The sequence below is a fragment of the Rhinatrema bivittatum genome, chromosome 3 (assembly GCF_901001135.1).
Source record: "Rhinatrema bivittatum chromosome 3, aRhiBiv1.1, whole genome shotgun sequence".
Lineage (NCBI taxonomy): Eukaryota > Metazoa > Chordata > Amphibia > Gymnophiona > Rhinatrematidae > Rhinatrema > Rhinatrema bivittatum.
The window spans coordinates 183,632,033-183,648,930 of record NC_042617.1 but is presented as its reverse complement, the minus strand read 5'-3'; the positions used below and the strand labels follow the sequence as shown (position 1 = coordinate 183,648,930).

Below are 16,898 nucleotides of genomic sequence, written 5' to 3'. Positions count from 1 at the left end.
AATTATCAGCAGACTTTATCCTATGCTGGGTGTTTGAAATTTACTATCTAAACTTAAGAATTTGCAAATTCAGAATGAAGCTGTGAAACAATGTTTTCTATTCTTGCACAATGTTGTATTACTTTTCCACAGATTCATATTCATTGGGCAATGTTGGGAGATGCAGGCTGTGACCTTATTAGTACCACTTTCTCTGGGTTTTGCTAAATTCTCATAATAATGGCAACATTAAAAAATAAAAAATGCCTAGTTTTTATAAACACTTTGGGGCCATATATACTGAGCAATTTTTTCCATAAATAAACATGGGAGAAACCCTATTGTACATAGGCCCTTTTATCTTGCAATATATTGCTTACTAATTCAATTAAATATCATGTTATAATAAATGTTATTTCCCATTAAAACATGTCAATGGAAAAAGGACATCTTGACAATTATTTTATCAATAAGCTCACTTGGACAAAACACAGTGCAACATGCTGTGGCAACACCACTAAGCAAAAACTGAGGGTTTTTGTTTCATACATGTTTTGTCTCCAACCTATTAATTAACTTTGTGTAACTTGTGTAGAACCATATTCCTGTATTTTACAAACCCAACGCTTCAGCTGTTAGAGACAAATTAATAATTTGCCAAACATTTACACAAATAACCATTACTGAAGGCATCTGTTTTTAATCAAAAATTTTAAAAAAAATGACTAAATGTTATATTTATTTGGAAGAATACCAGATCCTCATTTAGGACATGATTTACTAAACTTTTTTTTCCTATAGAAACAAGTGGAGAAAAAAACATAACAGGAAAAAAACTTAGTAAATCAGGCCTATAATGTTTGTCCTTTTACTTTACCGTATAAATATTTTTAGAACCCCCATTTTGTTAAAGGTTTAATGTCTAGTTCTTAAATAAATTATGGAACAATTTTTATAAAATAAAATATAAACAAAAACCATGATCTTTGCTGAAGCTCTTAGTTTCCCATTTTTTAAACAGGCAGCCCACTGATTGATTTGTCACAGCAAAAGCCACAACAAGCACACAGCAGCATGGGACTGTACAAGTGAACAGACAATGCAGACAAACTTGAGTAAAATCCAAGATCTTTCTACCTCTTTCATAACAGGTTAGTGCTCGCCCTCAGTGTTGGTGTACAGTTTTTATGGCATGGGAAAATAGGGATGTTTCTGCCCTATAAAAATAAATGTGTTGAATGATTTAGTTTGAACCATTCATAATGTAGATAATAGTAATAATAATAAAGACCTGAAGATGCCATCACAATATTGATTACAACAATTCTATAAATGAGATCACAAAATTTAACATTGATGATGAGGTAACATAACATATATAGGAAAGTCTCTAATTGTTTTATCCTATGGCAACATCCTTCAGATGAAGTTCTTACAGACTTTTTTTTCTGAACTTAAGATCAGAGCTGACTTTGTTTTTGATGTGACTGCTTTTATGACAAGAATAGAATGGGAACAATTCAAAATCTCTGGGTTTGGTATATTTCTGTTTCTGACAAGAAATAAAGTGAGATTTGGAAAATAAGACAGAGAACATGTGACACTCTTTTTCCTTCTATGAATGGGCAGCAACCCATCTGAGAGAAAAACAGGAAGATAAAAGGAAATCTACTGTAGAGAAAATTGTCTTAGCATAATATGCTAAGATACAGTAAGAAAGTACAATTATAATATTTATCAGGAAGGTTTCAAAAGTCCCTTAAATTAAAACAGACAAAAGAGTGAACAACTTATTTGCAGAGAAGTGAACTGTTTGAATCCGGGTAAAAAAGCTGTTGATAGTAAAAAAAAAAAAAAAAAAAAAAAGAAAAAAAAAGTCGTCTGTATGAATATTACTCTGGTATTCAAGATATATCAATGATTAAATTAAAAACAAGCTGCAACTAAGAAAAATAAAGTGAAAACTGAAGACTTATTACGGATAGAACAATATAATCTGTCAGGCAAAACATAAAAAAAAAACACTCCACTGTGTTAAACTCAATCTTATTGTTGGTTCCAAAACATACATATAAATAGAGACCCCTCCTTCCCCCCCTTTTTTGATAGAAAAGGTCAGTGAACTAACAGATAAAATCTGACCAACTCGACTCATACAAGTTTCAACCAAGTGTAGGGTCTGTACTGCTGGAATAGTTAAAATAATAGCTTAATTCATCTTTCTGTAGGACTGCAGTATGATTATTTAATAGCAAGCTGCAAAAGAAATGGAGTAACACATCTCAAGGGAATAAAGCAGCAGTCTGTGGATGCATTTGCATTTTCTGAAGCTCTAAATTCCATAGACACATTCTTATAATATAGCACAGTTGCACTGATAAATTGATAGAATGCTTTCCCACCGGCACTTTGTCCATTACCTGTCTAAAGGAAAATAAGGAGGAAGAAGATCTGTAAGGACGTGTAGTCTTCCAAGGTGATAAACTTTACCATACTGTGTGCCAATTTTTCATAAGATATTCAATGGTCCAGTGACTCTTCCAACTTACATGAAAAAAGAAAAGAAGCCAAAAAAGAAAATAATGCAAAAAAAATAAAAAAGTAATGACAAAAAGAAGAGATATGAAAACAATATCTAGATTTAAGAAAACGGGAAAAACAAGGTCCATATTTAAAAGCCTTTTAGACAGATAAAATAATAGTTATCTGTCTAAATGGCTAACCCTGCTATATTTAGCCCTTATCCAGATAAGGGGGTGCTCTGTGGGCAAGCAAGAGGCGTTCGGAGAAGGAGCGGAGTTAGCCACTTAATTTATGCAGCTAATCCTGGTCAGGTCCTGGTTAGACATAACCAGCTTAACTTTGAGATACCCTGTTAGTTAGCCAGATATGTTTATGCAGCTTAACTAGCTGATCTGTACAGTGGCTGAAAATGGACACCAATAAGTATAAAAGTTGCTGATGAGTGTTTGTTTATATAATTACCAATAGGCGACGTTGTTTGGTGATCAAAGACCATTTCTTTTTTAATAAGTTGTCATGGTTGGGGAAAAAATGAAAATAAAATATGAAGTTACATTTGGTTGTACATGCCAGTAAGCTATTAATTGCAAAAAAAAAGAAAAAACAACCCGAGGACTTCTGCTATCATGAAACATTTCCATGTTCTATGTTTACAAATATTTAGTAGTATGGAATTTGTTGGGTTACAGACTAGATCTGCAATCATCATCATCATCAGTATTTCACAAACAGTTTTGATTCATGAGCAAATACCTTGAATGTTGAGGCTTGTATCTGTTTTCAGATAATTTTTGCTTCTTTCAATAGCTTATGAAATAATTACTGTCATATGCTGCTTTGAGTGTTATCTCATTTCATGAATAATCTAAATATATCTATTTATTTAAAAATTGTTGATAGCTTTCCCAGCTCCAAAGAATCATCTGAGGCGATGTACAAGCAGAAAATGCATAATTAACATTCAACATACATTACTATGAGGCTCTAACCCAAGATAACTTATTATTAATCACATTTAAAGCTGCAGTACTACAAAACCATGTTTCAGGCAATTCATTGCACTTTAGCAATGTGTACATAAATAATACATGAGGGTCTGTCTATTAAGCCACATTACAATTGGTCATTAAAGTTGGAATTAATGACTGATGTACTAAAGGAAGCAAAGTCTTATACACTGAGGGGCAGATTTTTAAAAAAAGCGCGATCGCGTACTTTTGTTGGTGCAGCAGGCGCCAACAAAAGTACGCTGGATTTTATAAGGTACGCGCATAGCCGCGCGTATCTTATAAAATCCTGGATCGGCGCGCGCAAGGCTGCTGATTTTGGGCAGCCTGCGCGCGCCGAGCCGCACAGCCTGCCTCCGTTCCCTCCGAGGCCGCTCCGAAATCGAAGCGGCCTCAGAGGGAACTTTCTTTTGCCCTCCCCTCACCTTCCCCTCCCTTCCCCTACCTAACCCACCCCCCCAGCCCTATCTAAACCCTCCCCTTACCTTTGTCCCTAGATTTACGCCTGCTAGAAGCAGACGTAAATCTACGCACGCCAGCGGACTGCTGGCGCGCCGTCATCCGACCCGGGGGCTAGTCCGGAGGCCTGGACCACGCCCCCGGGCCGGTGCCACGCCCCCGGTCCCGCCCCCAAAATGTTGCATCATCCGGCCCCACCCCGACACGCCCCCTTCAAAAAACCCCGGGACCTACGCGCATCCCGGGGCTCTGTGTGCGCCGGCGGCCTATGCAAAATAGGCGCGCCGGCGCACGAGGGCCCTGTTCGCGTAAATCCGGGCGGATTTACGCGAGCAGGGCTTTTAAAATCCGCCCGTGAGTGTTAAATATGAGATATAGTGTGCTACTAATGCCACCCTCGGCACAGTTAAAATTTTGTGTTAGCCTAACACAAGTACAGACTGAGACCTCCATTGCCCCACTGCTGACTCCATTTGATGAAGCCTTCAAGTTTCTTATCCTCACCCTCAACCACCAGTCAAAAATATCGGACCAATAAGCCCAATCCCCCTAACAAACTGCATCCACTTAGTAGCCTGCTAAATTGAGTAGCCCCCACACAGAATCCCCCTCTTGTTTTCTGCAAAAAGATGTCAGAAGAGATATAATTTGGGAGAAAGGAGAATTTTGCGGGGAGGATTCACTAGAGAGTATCACTTGAGTAAGAATGAGTGGGGTGCTCACTCAAGAGTTTATTTTGGGGAGGACTCACTTAAGAAGGGGGCTTTGTGGGAGTATCACATAAGGAATTTGTTGAGGGAAGGATTGGGGTCTATTTATTTCTTGTTTTTGACTAGGGCTAGTTATTGGGGCCAAAAGGTCCCATGTGTTGATTTCAGGGGTAATGGGGGGCAATGGAGGTCTTCATCAACAAATTGCATTAGTTATCTCCCAAGGTAAGTTTTGGCATTAATATTGGGCTGATACAAATCATGTTGTTAAATTAAAGGAGCGCGACAAAGTGGCCAGCCCCTTTGTGCGCCCCTTCGTGCGCACCAGTTTTAAGAATTGCTTACAGATCTGCCCACTGCACTCAGCATTCAGCCAGCCGCTGACTTCATTCACCCAGCACTCAGCATTCAACCAGCCGCTGACTTCATTCGCCCAGCACTCAGCATTCAACCAAACCTTTAATCAATCTCTCTTACCCCAAGCCGGCTTCAGGACGACCACGAGGCTACCAGTTCCTTCCTGCTTTCTCATCGCATTGTCATTTCTTCCTTCGTCCCGCCTCTCCCGCAGAGCAAGCTAATCAGACACTCGGGGAAGGAAAAACAGGCCATCCCTGGCCTACTGCGCTGGGCTTTAAATTTATTCAGCTCCTAGGCGCCACTCGCCGTGCATCGTGCGCCGAAGGCCCCTCTGTCGTGCTCCTTTGTGCACCCCCTTCGTGCACCCCCCCTGAAGGCACACCCTGAGGGCCACCCCTCTGCTATAAGAAGTACCGACCTTGAATAAGACATACTTTGATTCACTGAACATAGGCATCTCCTTGCTTGAATTCTTCCTCCGGATCTTCATGCTACAGCAGCTGGCCATAACTAGGCCAACCACAATCACCATGAACACCTCCCACATTCCAATTCTCAAATACTCGAATTTCTCTACCAAAATAATGAGAACTAAGCTTAACTCCTCATACTACAATTCACTCATTCCAATTATGACTTCTCCCATCACACAAATCATAGGATTAATGATGTTCTCAATCCTACTTCTGAACACACAATCCCTACTAAAAAAGGCCACCCTATTAGGTGATATACTTACGGATGAGTCCCCCGACATATGTGCAATCACAGAGACCTGGCTAAAAAGCACAGATGTCTCTATAATAAATCAACTGCCCACAGACTTATACAATATTTTCTCTATTCCGAGACCTAAAAAGAAAGGAGGTGGTCTTCTCCTGGCTGCAAAAAAGAAATACAACTTCACTCTGCAACCCACATTACCTCCTCTCAAGATTGAGATTGGTCTCTTTAAATCTTGGAAAAAAATCCTTCACCTCTTATTGAATATATTACCAAACACATTGACATCAGCATACCTGCCATCATCCTAGGAGACCTAAACCTTCATTTTGACCGCTCCCCTCTTACACCAGCATGTGAAGCCACACTCTCTACTCTTAATGCCCTCGGATTTAAACAAATGGTCTCGGGCCCTACACACAAGGCAGGACACATCCTGGATGTTATATTCACGAACTCTCTATTACGCACTGACCACCCCCAATGCACCCCCATACCCTGATCAGACCACTTCCGAATCGACACATGCTGCACATTCAACTGCAACCCCCACATGCCACTCCCTAAGAAAAGAACCATAAATTTCAGAAAAAAATGCAAAACGGAAGACATCATTGATGCGCTTACAGAGGATCTCCATAAACTAGACCTCTCTGATGCCAACTCCGCCTGTTCCTCTTGGCTTCAACTTACCAGCAACATTGCAAATCGACTCTGCCCACTACTAACGAAAGAGATCTGCTCTGAGAAGAAAGATAAAAAACCCTGGTACACCACAGACCTTAGAATAATGAAATTCGAACTCCGTAAACTGGAAAAGAAATGGCGTAGTAACCAAGATCCAGCACAACTACAAAAATACAAATCTCTACTCCACCAATATCGTAAAACAACAGATGAAGCCAAGAAAAACTATTATACAGCAAGAATCCATCAATACCAGTTCAACCCGCGTGCCCTCTTCCAATATGTCTCTAGCATCATTACCCCACCTATAAACATCAACCCAGACAACGAGGATGAAAACAAATGTGAGAAACTAGCTACCAACTTCCACGACAAGGTTGCTAATATCATGGCTCGCTTTACTACTCCCTCTCCACCAGTATCCATACTGACCACCAACAACATGATCACCTCAACCACTCTCTCAAATTTTGAAATGGCAACAGCATCAGAAATTGAAGCGATCCTCAAAAAAATCAAACCAGCCATGCACCCGATTGATATCATGCCAACAAAAACACTCCTCTCCATTCCTACAAGGATTGCCACTCCCATTACTAACATTATCAACAAATCTATATTGTCTGGTGTTTTTCCAACGCAACTCAAGCACGCAATTATAAAGCCTATGCTCAGAAAATCTGACCTGGATCCCTCAGAACCTGCCAACTATCGTCCAGTCTCGAACCTCCCTTTCTTGTCTAAAATCATAGAGAAAGTCATCAACAAGCAACTCACAGACTTTCTAGATGAAAATCTATTACTCTTCCCATCACAATATGGTTTCCGTAAGAACCACAGTACAGAAACCCTTCTAGTGTCACTCTCAGATTCAATACTAAAAACCCTTGATTCTGGTCATTCTTACTTACTGGCTCTTCTTGATATTTCTTCTGCATTTGACACTGTCAACCACAATACCCTCCTTTCCCGCCTCTCACAAATTGGCATTGCTGGCACTGCCCTATGCTGGCTCCAATCTTTTCTGAAGGACAGGACATACAGTGTCAAACTGGACTGCCATGTTTCGAAATCCAGAAAACTAGCACAAGGCGTTCCACAAGGATCCTCTCTTTCATTTACACTTTTCAACATATACCTCTCTCCCCTCTGTCGACTTCTGGTGAAACTGAATCTCCCACATTTCATATACGCAGATGACGTACAGATCCTCATCCCTATCAACGATTCTTTATCTAATGCTCTAAAAGTTTGGGACACGGCTCTGGTGGAAATAAAAAAACTACTTACTGAAAACTTCCTAGCAATAAACACTGCCAAGACAGAGCTCCTCATCATCACACCACACAATAACATCTCCTTTAACCCTACTCAACATTCACCATCAGTCTCTCTCAATTTACAGCAAGTCCGCAGCCTTGGCGTTATCATTGACAATCATTTCTCCTTAAAGAAATTCATCACGGCTACAATCAAAAACGGATTCTTCAAGCTGCATACTCTAAAAAGAATTAAACCGCTTCTACATCCACATGACTTCCGGACAGTGTTACAAGCTACAATATTGTCAAAACTGGACTACTGCAATGCCATACTACTAGGTCTCCCTTAAAACGCAATACAACCATTACAGATGCTGCAAAATGCTGCAGCACGCTTACTCACTAATACTCACCGCCATGAACACATTACACCAGCTCTCATGTTCCTTCACTGGCTTCCTGTAGCATCTAGGATATTATTCAAAGTACTCTCCCTCATTCATAAGTTGATCCATAACCAAGATATGCAATGGTTCTCCGATCATTTCACTTTCCGCACATCAAAGAGACCAATAAGAAAAATGCACCAAGCTAAACTCGCTTCTTCTTCGCTTAAACACATAAAACACGTTGCTACAAGAGACCGCTCATTCACTATTGCCGGAACCAACATCTGAAACAAAATGCCCACAGACCTGCGTCTAGAACCCTACCATAAGAAATTTAAGCAAAACCTCAAAACCTGGCTGTTCGAACAAGCTTACACTCAATGATCATCTCTTCTTCTGAAATGTCGATTACTTTTTCCTGTTTCTCTGATCCATTGCCACTCCCCTTTTCTATATATTTTTTTTGTTTTTTCTCGCTGCTAAATTTTACTTTATCAGTCTCTGATCTCCCGTTTATTATTAGACTTGCCATTAACTATGGAATCTGATTATCATTGGTTGAATTGTTTTTGTTATTAATTTGTTCTTAATTGATTCATATTATGTCCACTTTATTTCTTATTGACTGTAAAGCTTGTTGCTGATTTGTTTATTGTAAACCGAGGTGATGTTATTAATGTGCCGCGGTATATAAAAAAATCGCTAAATAAATAAAAATGTTATGTGATTTGTGCTAACATTCATTATTAATGAGCTGTTAGCATGCAATTATATGCTAAACATCTAATTTTAAATAGGCTACATAGAGGGTAATTTTCAGAAGGACTTCTTTAGGTAAAGTAGTGCTTTACCTACAGAAATGGCCTTTTAGAAAATTGCATGACCAATACATATGCAAATTACATGCATACACACTATGGAGGTAATTTTCAAAGAGTTACATGGGGGTAGCATGCGTAAAATTAGCATATAAGTAGCATATATACTTCTATATATTATTGAATAAACCTTGAGAGTACATGAATACTTAGAGTGTAACAAGTAAATGTTAACAGAGGTAAAAGGGGTGATTTAGGGGCATTGCAGTGTTAGGGTTCAGAAGTATACACACAAGTTGCTTTTTTGTAGATGGTATACTATACTTGCTTACGTTATCAAACTTATCCTTATGCTTTTACATTTGCTAATTGACTCAAACTACTGAAATCAGACTATTTTGTCTATGGTTTTGGGTGGGAGGTCTGAGTGAATTGGTGGAGGTTGAGGGTAAAGTGCTGGAGGGTTTAAGTGAACCGGTAAAGGTATTGGCGAACCGGTGATTCCCAGTACATCCACAAGTAAGTATTTTCAGAAGTGGAGTATATGCACATACTTTATAAAATACCTGCCTACACATTTATTTCTGGATTGTTATTTCGCATGTAAAATATTCATGCATATATTTATAATATGTGCAGAGAAAGATTGTTTTACTGCATTATAATTATACATGCGTACGGAAACATACAAGTGTACTTTGGGGGCAAAAATCCATGGTATTTTATAAACTGTGCAGCTCCCACCACAAGGTTTATAAAATACTAGCATAAATCTTTGTAAGCCCACTTATGCATATTAATGGCATACAATAGACAGTTTGGAAAGTTGGACTCCCTATGCACGTACTTTTATGTAGCTAAGGAAGAATTGCTCCAGGAGGTGGAATAGGGATGGGTTGGGACTTATGTGCATACTTTTAAAAAGTATGTGTGTAAATTCTGTCTGCAAAACTACGTACAACAGTTAATTTTAAAAGCAAACATATGCATAAATAAACATGCAGATAAAGGTGAGCCAATTTATATAGTATATCTGGATTTTCAGAAGGCATTTGACAATTCCTCATAAGAGACTTCACAGGAAATTGGGAGGTCATGGGATTGGATGCGTCTAAATGGCAGATGCAATTTAATGTAGACAAGTGCAAAGTAATGAATGTAAGGAAAAATAATCCCAATCACAGGTACACAATATTGTGTTTGGTGTTAGGAATCAGCATCCAGGAAAAGGACCTCAGAATCCTTGTGGACAATACCTTGAAATCTTCAGTTCAGTGTTCACTGGGGGTTAGAAAGATAAATAAAATATTAGAGAGCAAGTCTGAGAATATCATAATGCCATTGTACAGATCCATTATGTGCAGAGGACATAGGTAACAGAGAAGGGTGACAAAAATGATAAGAAGGTAATAGAAAAACTCCCTTGTGGAGAAAGGTTAAAAGGATTAGGGCTCTTTAGCTTGGAAAAGAGATGACTGGGAGGGGATACAATTGAAATTTATAAAATAATCATCAGTAGGGTGGAACAGGTAAATAGGAAATGGTTATTTACCCTTTCAAACAACTCTAGGACTAGGGGAAACTCCATGAAACTAGTAACTGGCAGATTTAAAACAAACTGAAGGAAGTATTTTCTCACTCAGGTGCAACTAAGCTGTGGAATCTGTTGCCATAGAATGTAGTCAAAGCAACTAACATACCAGAGTTCAAAAGGTGATTAGACAAGCTCCTGAAGAAAACATCCATAAATAGTTATTAGCTAGGTAGACTTGGGAAATACAAGAAACAGAACAACTATTGGGGATCTACCAGGTACTTGAGAATTAGACCGGCCACTATTGGAGTCAGGATGCTGGACTCAATGGACCTTAGTCTGACCAAGCATTGCCCCCCTTATTTCTTATGTGTAAGTTCACTTTGAAAATTGGTGTATCTTAGGTGCATAACAGCCGACAAATTTATATGGCCTCTTGTAAAATTACCCCAGTCATGTCTGCATTAGTACCTGTGATGGACTAGTAGTATTCATGATAGCCCCTGCGCATAATAATGAACTGTGAGACAGGCTCTAGCTACCTGTCAAAGTAAAGAAAAGCTAGGATGGATGTCAAAGGGGACTGCAAATCCCAGAATTCCTGGTACCTAGTATCTGAGAAAGCATGAGCCAGAGTAGTCTAGGCCAGAGTTATTCATCAGGTTTCCCATAATTGGTGGCCAGTGCTATAAAAGGGGGAGTTCCATGACATGAAGGAAGGTCGAGTTCAACTGCCAGCAGCAATCCTGTTGTAGAATCACATGGAAGGAGAGGAGGAAAGAGAAGCAGAGCCAGAAGGGGAGCTATCTGAAAACAGAAGCCTCATACAATTACGTTAGAATTCCATGCTTTTCAATATCATGTATTTTAGCAAAAAGGAATTGAAAAGGGAATAAGATATAGGTAAGGATATTTAATGCTTCCCTATGTTATGTATTTTGGTTTGGGGAATGTTAAAAGCTGAAGTAATCTATGAAAGAGATTTGCCTTGAAGCTACTACGAGTTCACTTAAAGTTACTAAGTTCACTATTGAGTACTGATAGCTAAACCCTGCCACTGCTTGAATGTTTGGATGCAATAATTGAGTCCCTGTAAATTTTAAACTCTGGAAAGATGATTCCTTGTTTAAGAATGGTTTAGAAGCTGTGCTGGGAAACTGCTTGAATGTTTGACAGCAATAATTAATTCCTGGTAAACTTTAGAGCAGCTGATGAAAGTTCTTTCTCTGATTAGAGTGGTTAAGACAGCCAAGTCTCACTAGTATTTGCACTATTTTCAGATATTTGCACTTGTTAGGCAACCCGTTTAAATTGCAGTAAAGTGTAGATATCTGGGGGCAGTTAAAAGTGGGAGGAATTAAGCGTTGGAAGTTAAGACAGGAAACTTTCATAAAAATGTATTGTAGTAGGCAGAAACATAAGATCAGGCAAGGAAGACAGTCATCAGTTAGTTAGCCCTAACAGGCCTGGATACCAAGGTGAAATACTGAGAAGAGGATAAGGGCTCTCTGAGGAAAAGTCTATATTATAAGCACTGGTTTGAAGATGGGAAAGAAATAAAATAATTACAAGGACCAAAGCAAAATGGTGTTTTGTTGAGCATTTGTTATTGTTTTAAACCACTGGAAACTTGCTTTCTGAAATTATAAAATCTTGTAGTAAACCACAGCTTAGTTGTCACATTGGTTTTCTTGATCTTCTGCATGAGAGAGCCTAAGGACCTAAGGAGTAGGTCCAAGAAAGCAAACCGGTAGCTGATCCAAGATGGCTGTCAGCAATGAAAACAAGTAGATGGATCGGTGTAAACAGGATTTTATTGAAGCTTGCCCGACTCTGGCCGAGTTTCGCTCAAAGAGCTGCCTCAGGGGCGTTTGTAGATGACTTGAAGTTGGACAGCACCTATGATTGTCATTTAGTAGAACAATTCCGAGTAGTGAGCAGCTTCTCAGGTGACATCAGGATGGCATTCGGCCCAGATAAATATGCTAAGGCAAACTTCCGTAAGGGATAAAAACATCTCATCAAAACTTTGGCTGCTGCAGGGATTGTTTTTTTGGACCAATGTTTTCAACATTTTTATAAGCATTATTAAGGAAGGGCTATTGGGAAAGGTTTGTCTTTTTATGGATGACACCAAAATTTGCAATAGGATAGACACCCAGGAAGGTGTGGAAAACATGAGAAGGTAAGATTTAATGCTAAACACTGCAGAGACATGCATTTGGGCTTTATAAACCTAAAGGGGCAGTACAGTATGGGGTGAAATTCAAGAGCGAGATCTGGGGATGATCGTATCTGATGATTTCAATGTGTCAAAACAGGTAAATTCAGTGACAGCAAAAACCAGAAAGATGCTTGAGTGCATAGAAAGAGAAATGATCCGCAGAAAAAAAATGATCTCATTTGGAATACTATGTACAGTTCTGGAAACTGTACATTTAAAAGATATATATATAGGATGGAGTTGGTCAGTGGGGTGGATACAAAAATGGTTAGTGATCTTTACTGTAAAGCATGTGGAGATAGACTTAAATATCTAAACAGGTATACCCTAGAGGAAAGGTGGAATAGGGGACATATGAGAGAGATATTTACATAATTCCAAGATATCAATACACAAGTGATGGGCCTTTTTCAATTGAAAGGCAGCTTTGGAATGTGGGGTCTTGGGATGACGATGAAAGAGGATAGACCTAGTAGTAATTTTCGGAAATATTTATTTACAGAGAAGATGGCGGAAGTGGTGGAAATAGGGGAATATCTGAATTCAAGAAAGCATGGGGCAAGCACAGATAATCTCTGAAGAAATGATAGGGATTGTATATGTGGGTAAACTAATAGGCCATATGGTCCTTTTCTGCCATCATTTCTGTGTTTCTCTTGCATCTTGATGTCTTCTGTCCATTTACCACATTTCAGTTTCATACAGTAGAATGGGGATCATGACAGCTAGAGAAAACATGAATTTGCTTTTAGATTTGATGGCACAATTCTCAAACAAGTGTTTCTTCAGGTGACCAAGGGCTGCACTTGTACATTTAAAGTGTAGGCCCACTCAAGGATATGGCCTGTAATTATGGATTCCTCCCCTGCGAATAGACTTCTCAGGGTAACTGTCCCTGAAATGAATATCTCAGGAGGGTACCAACTATTTTCCATTGTGAGCCAACAAATACATTGAAGAAAACCAATACTAATTTTATTCAGGCAGGATCCAGAACAAAAAGAGACCTGCACACAAAAGGTAAACAAGTGCAAACATTGGTAAACAGTGAAATGCAAGCCAATTTCCAAAATATTCTATCTTTAGAGTAATAAAATATGAATAGGATGTAAACTGGTATTTACTTGTACAAGGGTCTGGTATTTCGTTACATTAGCAATGAGCTCACCATAACCCTCAAGGGTATAACTCCATAATAATGACTGGGCCTAGTAATATGCATATATGAACAATTATAATTGTCCCCCCAGCCACTTAAAGATATTTGCTGTGGTGTTTATTGCTGATTAACTCACAAGAGTTAGCAGTCATATTGTTGCGTCCGTCGGTACTAGACGGCTTCGCCCCGTTTGCCTCACCTTGTTCACGGCTCCTCCTCCTTACCTAGGAAAGATGGCTACCGCCATGTCTACAAGCCGACCTCTCCGGCGTCCCCGGAACGGCTATGGTGCAGCTTCCCGCCATGCTCCTCCCAGGTACCTACTAGGGTGTGCGTACGTGCGCCACCCACATCTTTATTCCAACCCTGGCGCGCACCTCGGGGGCGTTCCCCTTTGCTGACGTCACGCCATCCGGGTATATAACCTATTCTAATTTGCTAGCTCGTTGAGTTAGCAAGGACTTGAATCCTTTCCTGTCTACAATACTCTGCCACTTCCATGCTGCTGCTGGAAGCTCTCTCTCTGCCCTTCGGGGTAACTGCTAACCTGGGTACCTGCTCCTCGGGGGCCCTCTGCTTTATTTCAGGTGCCTTACAGGGAACAGGTACTCGCTCCTTGAGGGCCTGCTCTCCCTGCCTCGGTGCCTGTACCATCTTCTTCAACCTGGTGGAATCGCATACCCACAGCAAACATCTAGTGAGTACTCTAACTCTCAGTCTATCTCATCCACAGTACTACCTTGCTGGGAAACCTGCTTCGGAACCTCCATATACCAACGGGGTAAGAAGGGCTCCCTCTGCCGAGGTCCCTGAGACTGCTACTACCAGACTGCCTCACTACTGCCACCTCTGGGTGTACTTTTCAAGCTGTATAATAAAGAACTAACTCTGTGTTTGGGCGTTCTGAGTCTAGCCGAGTACTGTGGCTCCTCAAGGGGCTCCTCCCCGTGGGTGTGGTCATCTGCCACAGTACCCAAGGATCCACCCAAACACCACTTAACCATAACACATATAATGTGTCCTCTGCTTTCTGAGGGCAACAGTCAATAGTGAAGCGCATCACAAATTCAGCTGGGATGTGTAAAGAGATGCCTCTTTTGCACAGGGACTACAGTGATAAGACTGGGGATTCAAGGGTTAGAGTTGAAACCACATGGAACTGAACTGTAGCTGTGATCCAAAGCTTACATGTTGTACAGATGAATAACTATTTTTTAAAGTGGTGGTGAATGTCACTTTAGCGGATGTGCCATTCATCAATTGGTACAAAGCCCAGTACGCAAAGACTCTTTCCCTGTGAGTGTGTGTGTCTCTGACATGAGTACTCACACTCACAAAGGCCACCAGATAGCATCCTGATTGCTACTCCAAAAGGCCTTTATCATCTTCAGCAGCCTGACAGCATCTCTCAGCCAGACTCGATAATCACAGCACAGCAGGTAAACAGCAATCTAAAGCTTAGCAAAGCAGAGGCACTGTGGTTGCAGCTGATCTCATTTCAAGCCATCTGCATTTCTTGCACTTCATTGGCTCTTAGACTCGTGTTCTGAAACATGGAGCTGTCACATGATGCAATGATAGCCTGGGGCCTGTTGTGAAAGTCTGCAGAGGTCTCAGGATCAATATATCATTATTGTCTTGCCTGCTGCTGGGTGACTACACAAAGAGCAAGAAAAGAGAGCACTACAGAAGTGATGTCAAATTTGTCAATGTCACCCATCAGTGAGAGACACTTCTAAGCTATAGGAAATACTCAACATTCTCTGGAGCAGAGGTTCTCAACCAAATCTTCAAGTCACTCTCAGCCAAATATCCACAATAAATATGAATGAGATAGATTTACATACAGTAAAGGCAGTGCATGCAAATCCTCTTCATGCTATTTATTGTGGATATCCTGAAAACATAACTGGCTGGGTCTGTCCCAAAGACTGGATTGAGAACTACTGAGATCAATTTACCATTCCCTCAATCATGGATAAATCTATTTGGCAATTGACTTAACCCTCCCCGCTTTACTAGAGATGTGAATCGTGTGATCGATCGTCTTAATGATCGATTTTGGCTGGGGGGGGGGGAGGGAATCGGATCGTCGCGGTTTTGTTTTTTTTAAAATCGTGTAAATCGTAAATCGGGGGACCAGCGGGGGTCCGGGAGCGACCTCCTGCACTCGAATCGTATTGCCGTATTGCAAAATGGCCATACGGCCGGCGCCATTTTGCAATACGGCAATACGATTCGAGTGCAGGAGGTCGCTCCCGGACCCCCGCTGGTCCCCCGATTTACGATTTACACGATTTAAAAAAAAAAAAAAAACAAAACCGCGACGATCCGATTCCCTCCCCCCCCCAGCCAAAATCGATCGTTAAGACGATCGATCACACGATTCACATCTCTAGTAAAGCGGGGAGGGTTAAGTCAATTGCCAAATAGATTTATCCATGATTGAGGGAATGGTAAATTGATCTCAGTGTCAGGGCAAAGGTAGCGCCGGCGCCATTTCTATTAATGCACCCATGGTCCGAGAGTGGAAGATCACACCGGGACCCCCCCCCCCCACTGGACCCCAGGTAATTTAAGACATTTTGGGGGGGTTCGGGAGGGTGGGGGAATTATTTTAAAGGGTCAGGGTGGGTTTTAGGGTTGTTTTAGTGTGCCGGTTTTCCCGCCCTCCCCCTTCCCCCGATTTACGATTTTTGACGATAAATCGGGGGAATTCCTATTGTATATCGCCTCTAACGATTTTTGACGATTTAAAATATATCGGACGATATTTTAAATCGTCAAAAAACGATTCACATCCCTACGCTTTACTGGTATCAATGTGAGCACCTCTTGCACACTTTCAATCATGTCACATCTTACCCATTCTATGCCTTTCTTAATGTATTCTTTTCTCTTTCAGCACTGCATTATCCCTTCCCCCTCCTCTTTTATTTTCTCTCACTATTTCCTTTTCTTCTTTCTACAATATTGCTTTCTAGATAATACTGTTCTAGTTAAGCGCGTAACCCTTAAAAAAAACAAACAAACCCCTGCGCCCGCCGAGCCTATTTTGCATAGG

The 16,898-nt window shown here is 40.5% G+C and overlaps 1 protein-coding gene across 3 annotated transcripts in view; it reads right to left on the bottom strand.

The window, feature by feature from the left end:
• Nucleotides 1-1,121: 1,121 nt before the first annotated feature.
• RGS7 (regulator of G protein signaling 7) overlaps nt 1,122-16,898 on the bottom strand; it is an 883,903-nt gene continuing 868,126 nt past the window's right edge. For 2 of the 3 annotated variants that reach the window (XM_029594021.1, XM_029594023.1), the window contains one exon: nt 1,122-1,196. In XM_029594021.1, the coding sequence (XP_029449881.1) occupies nt 1,122-1,196 (75 nt within the window). Of the gene's footprint in view, nt 1,197-2,499; nt 2,524-16,898 lie in introns of those variants that run through there. The other variant, XM_029594022.1, reaches the window with a different exon arrangement.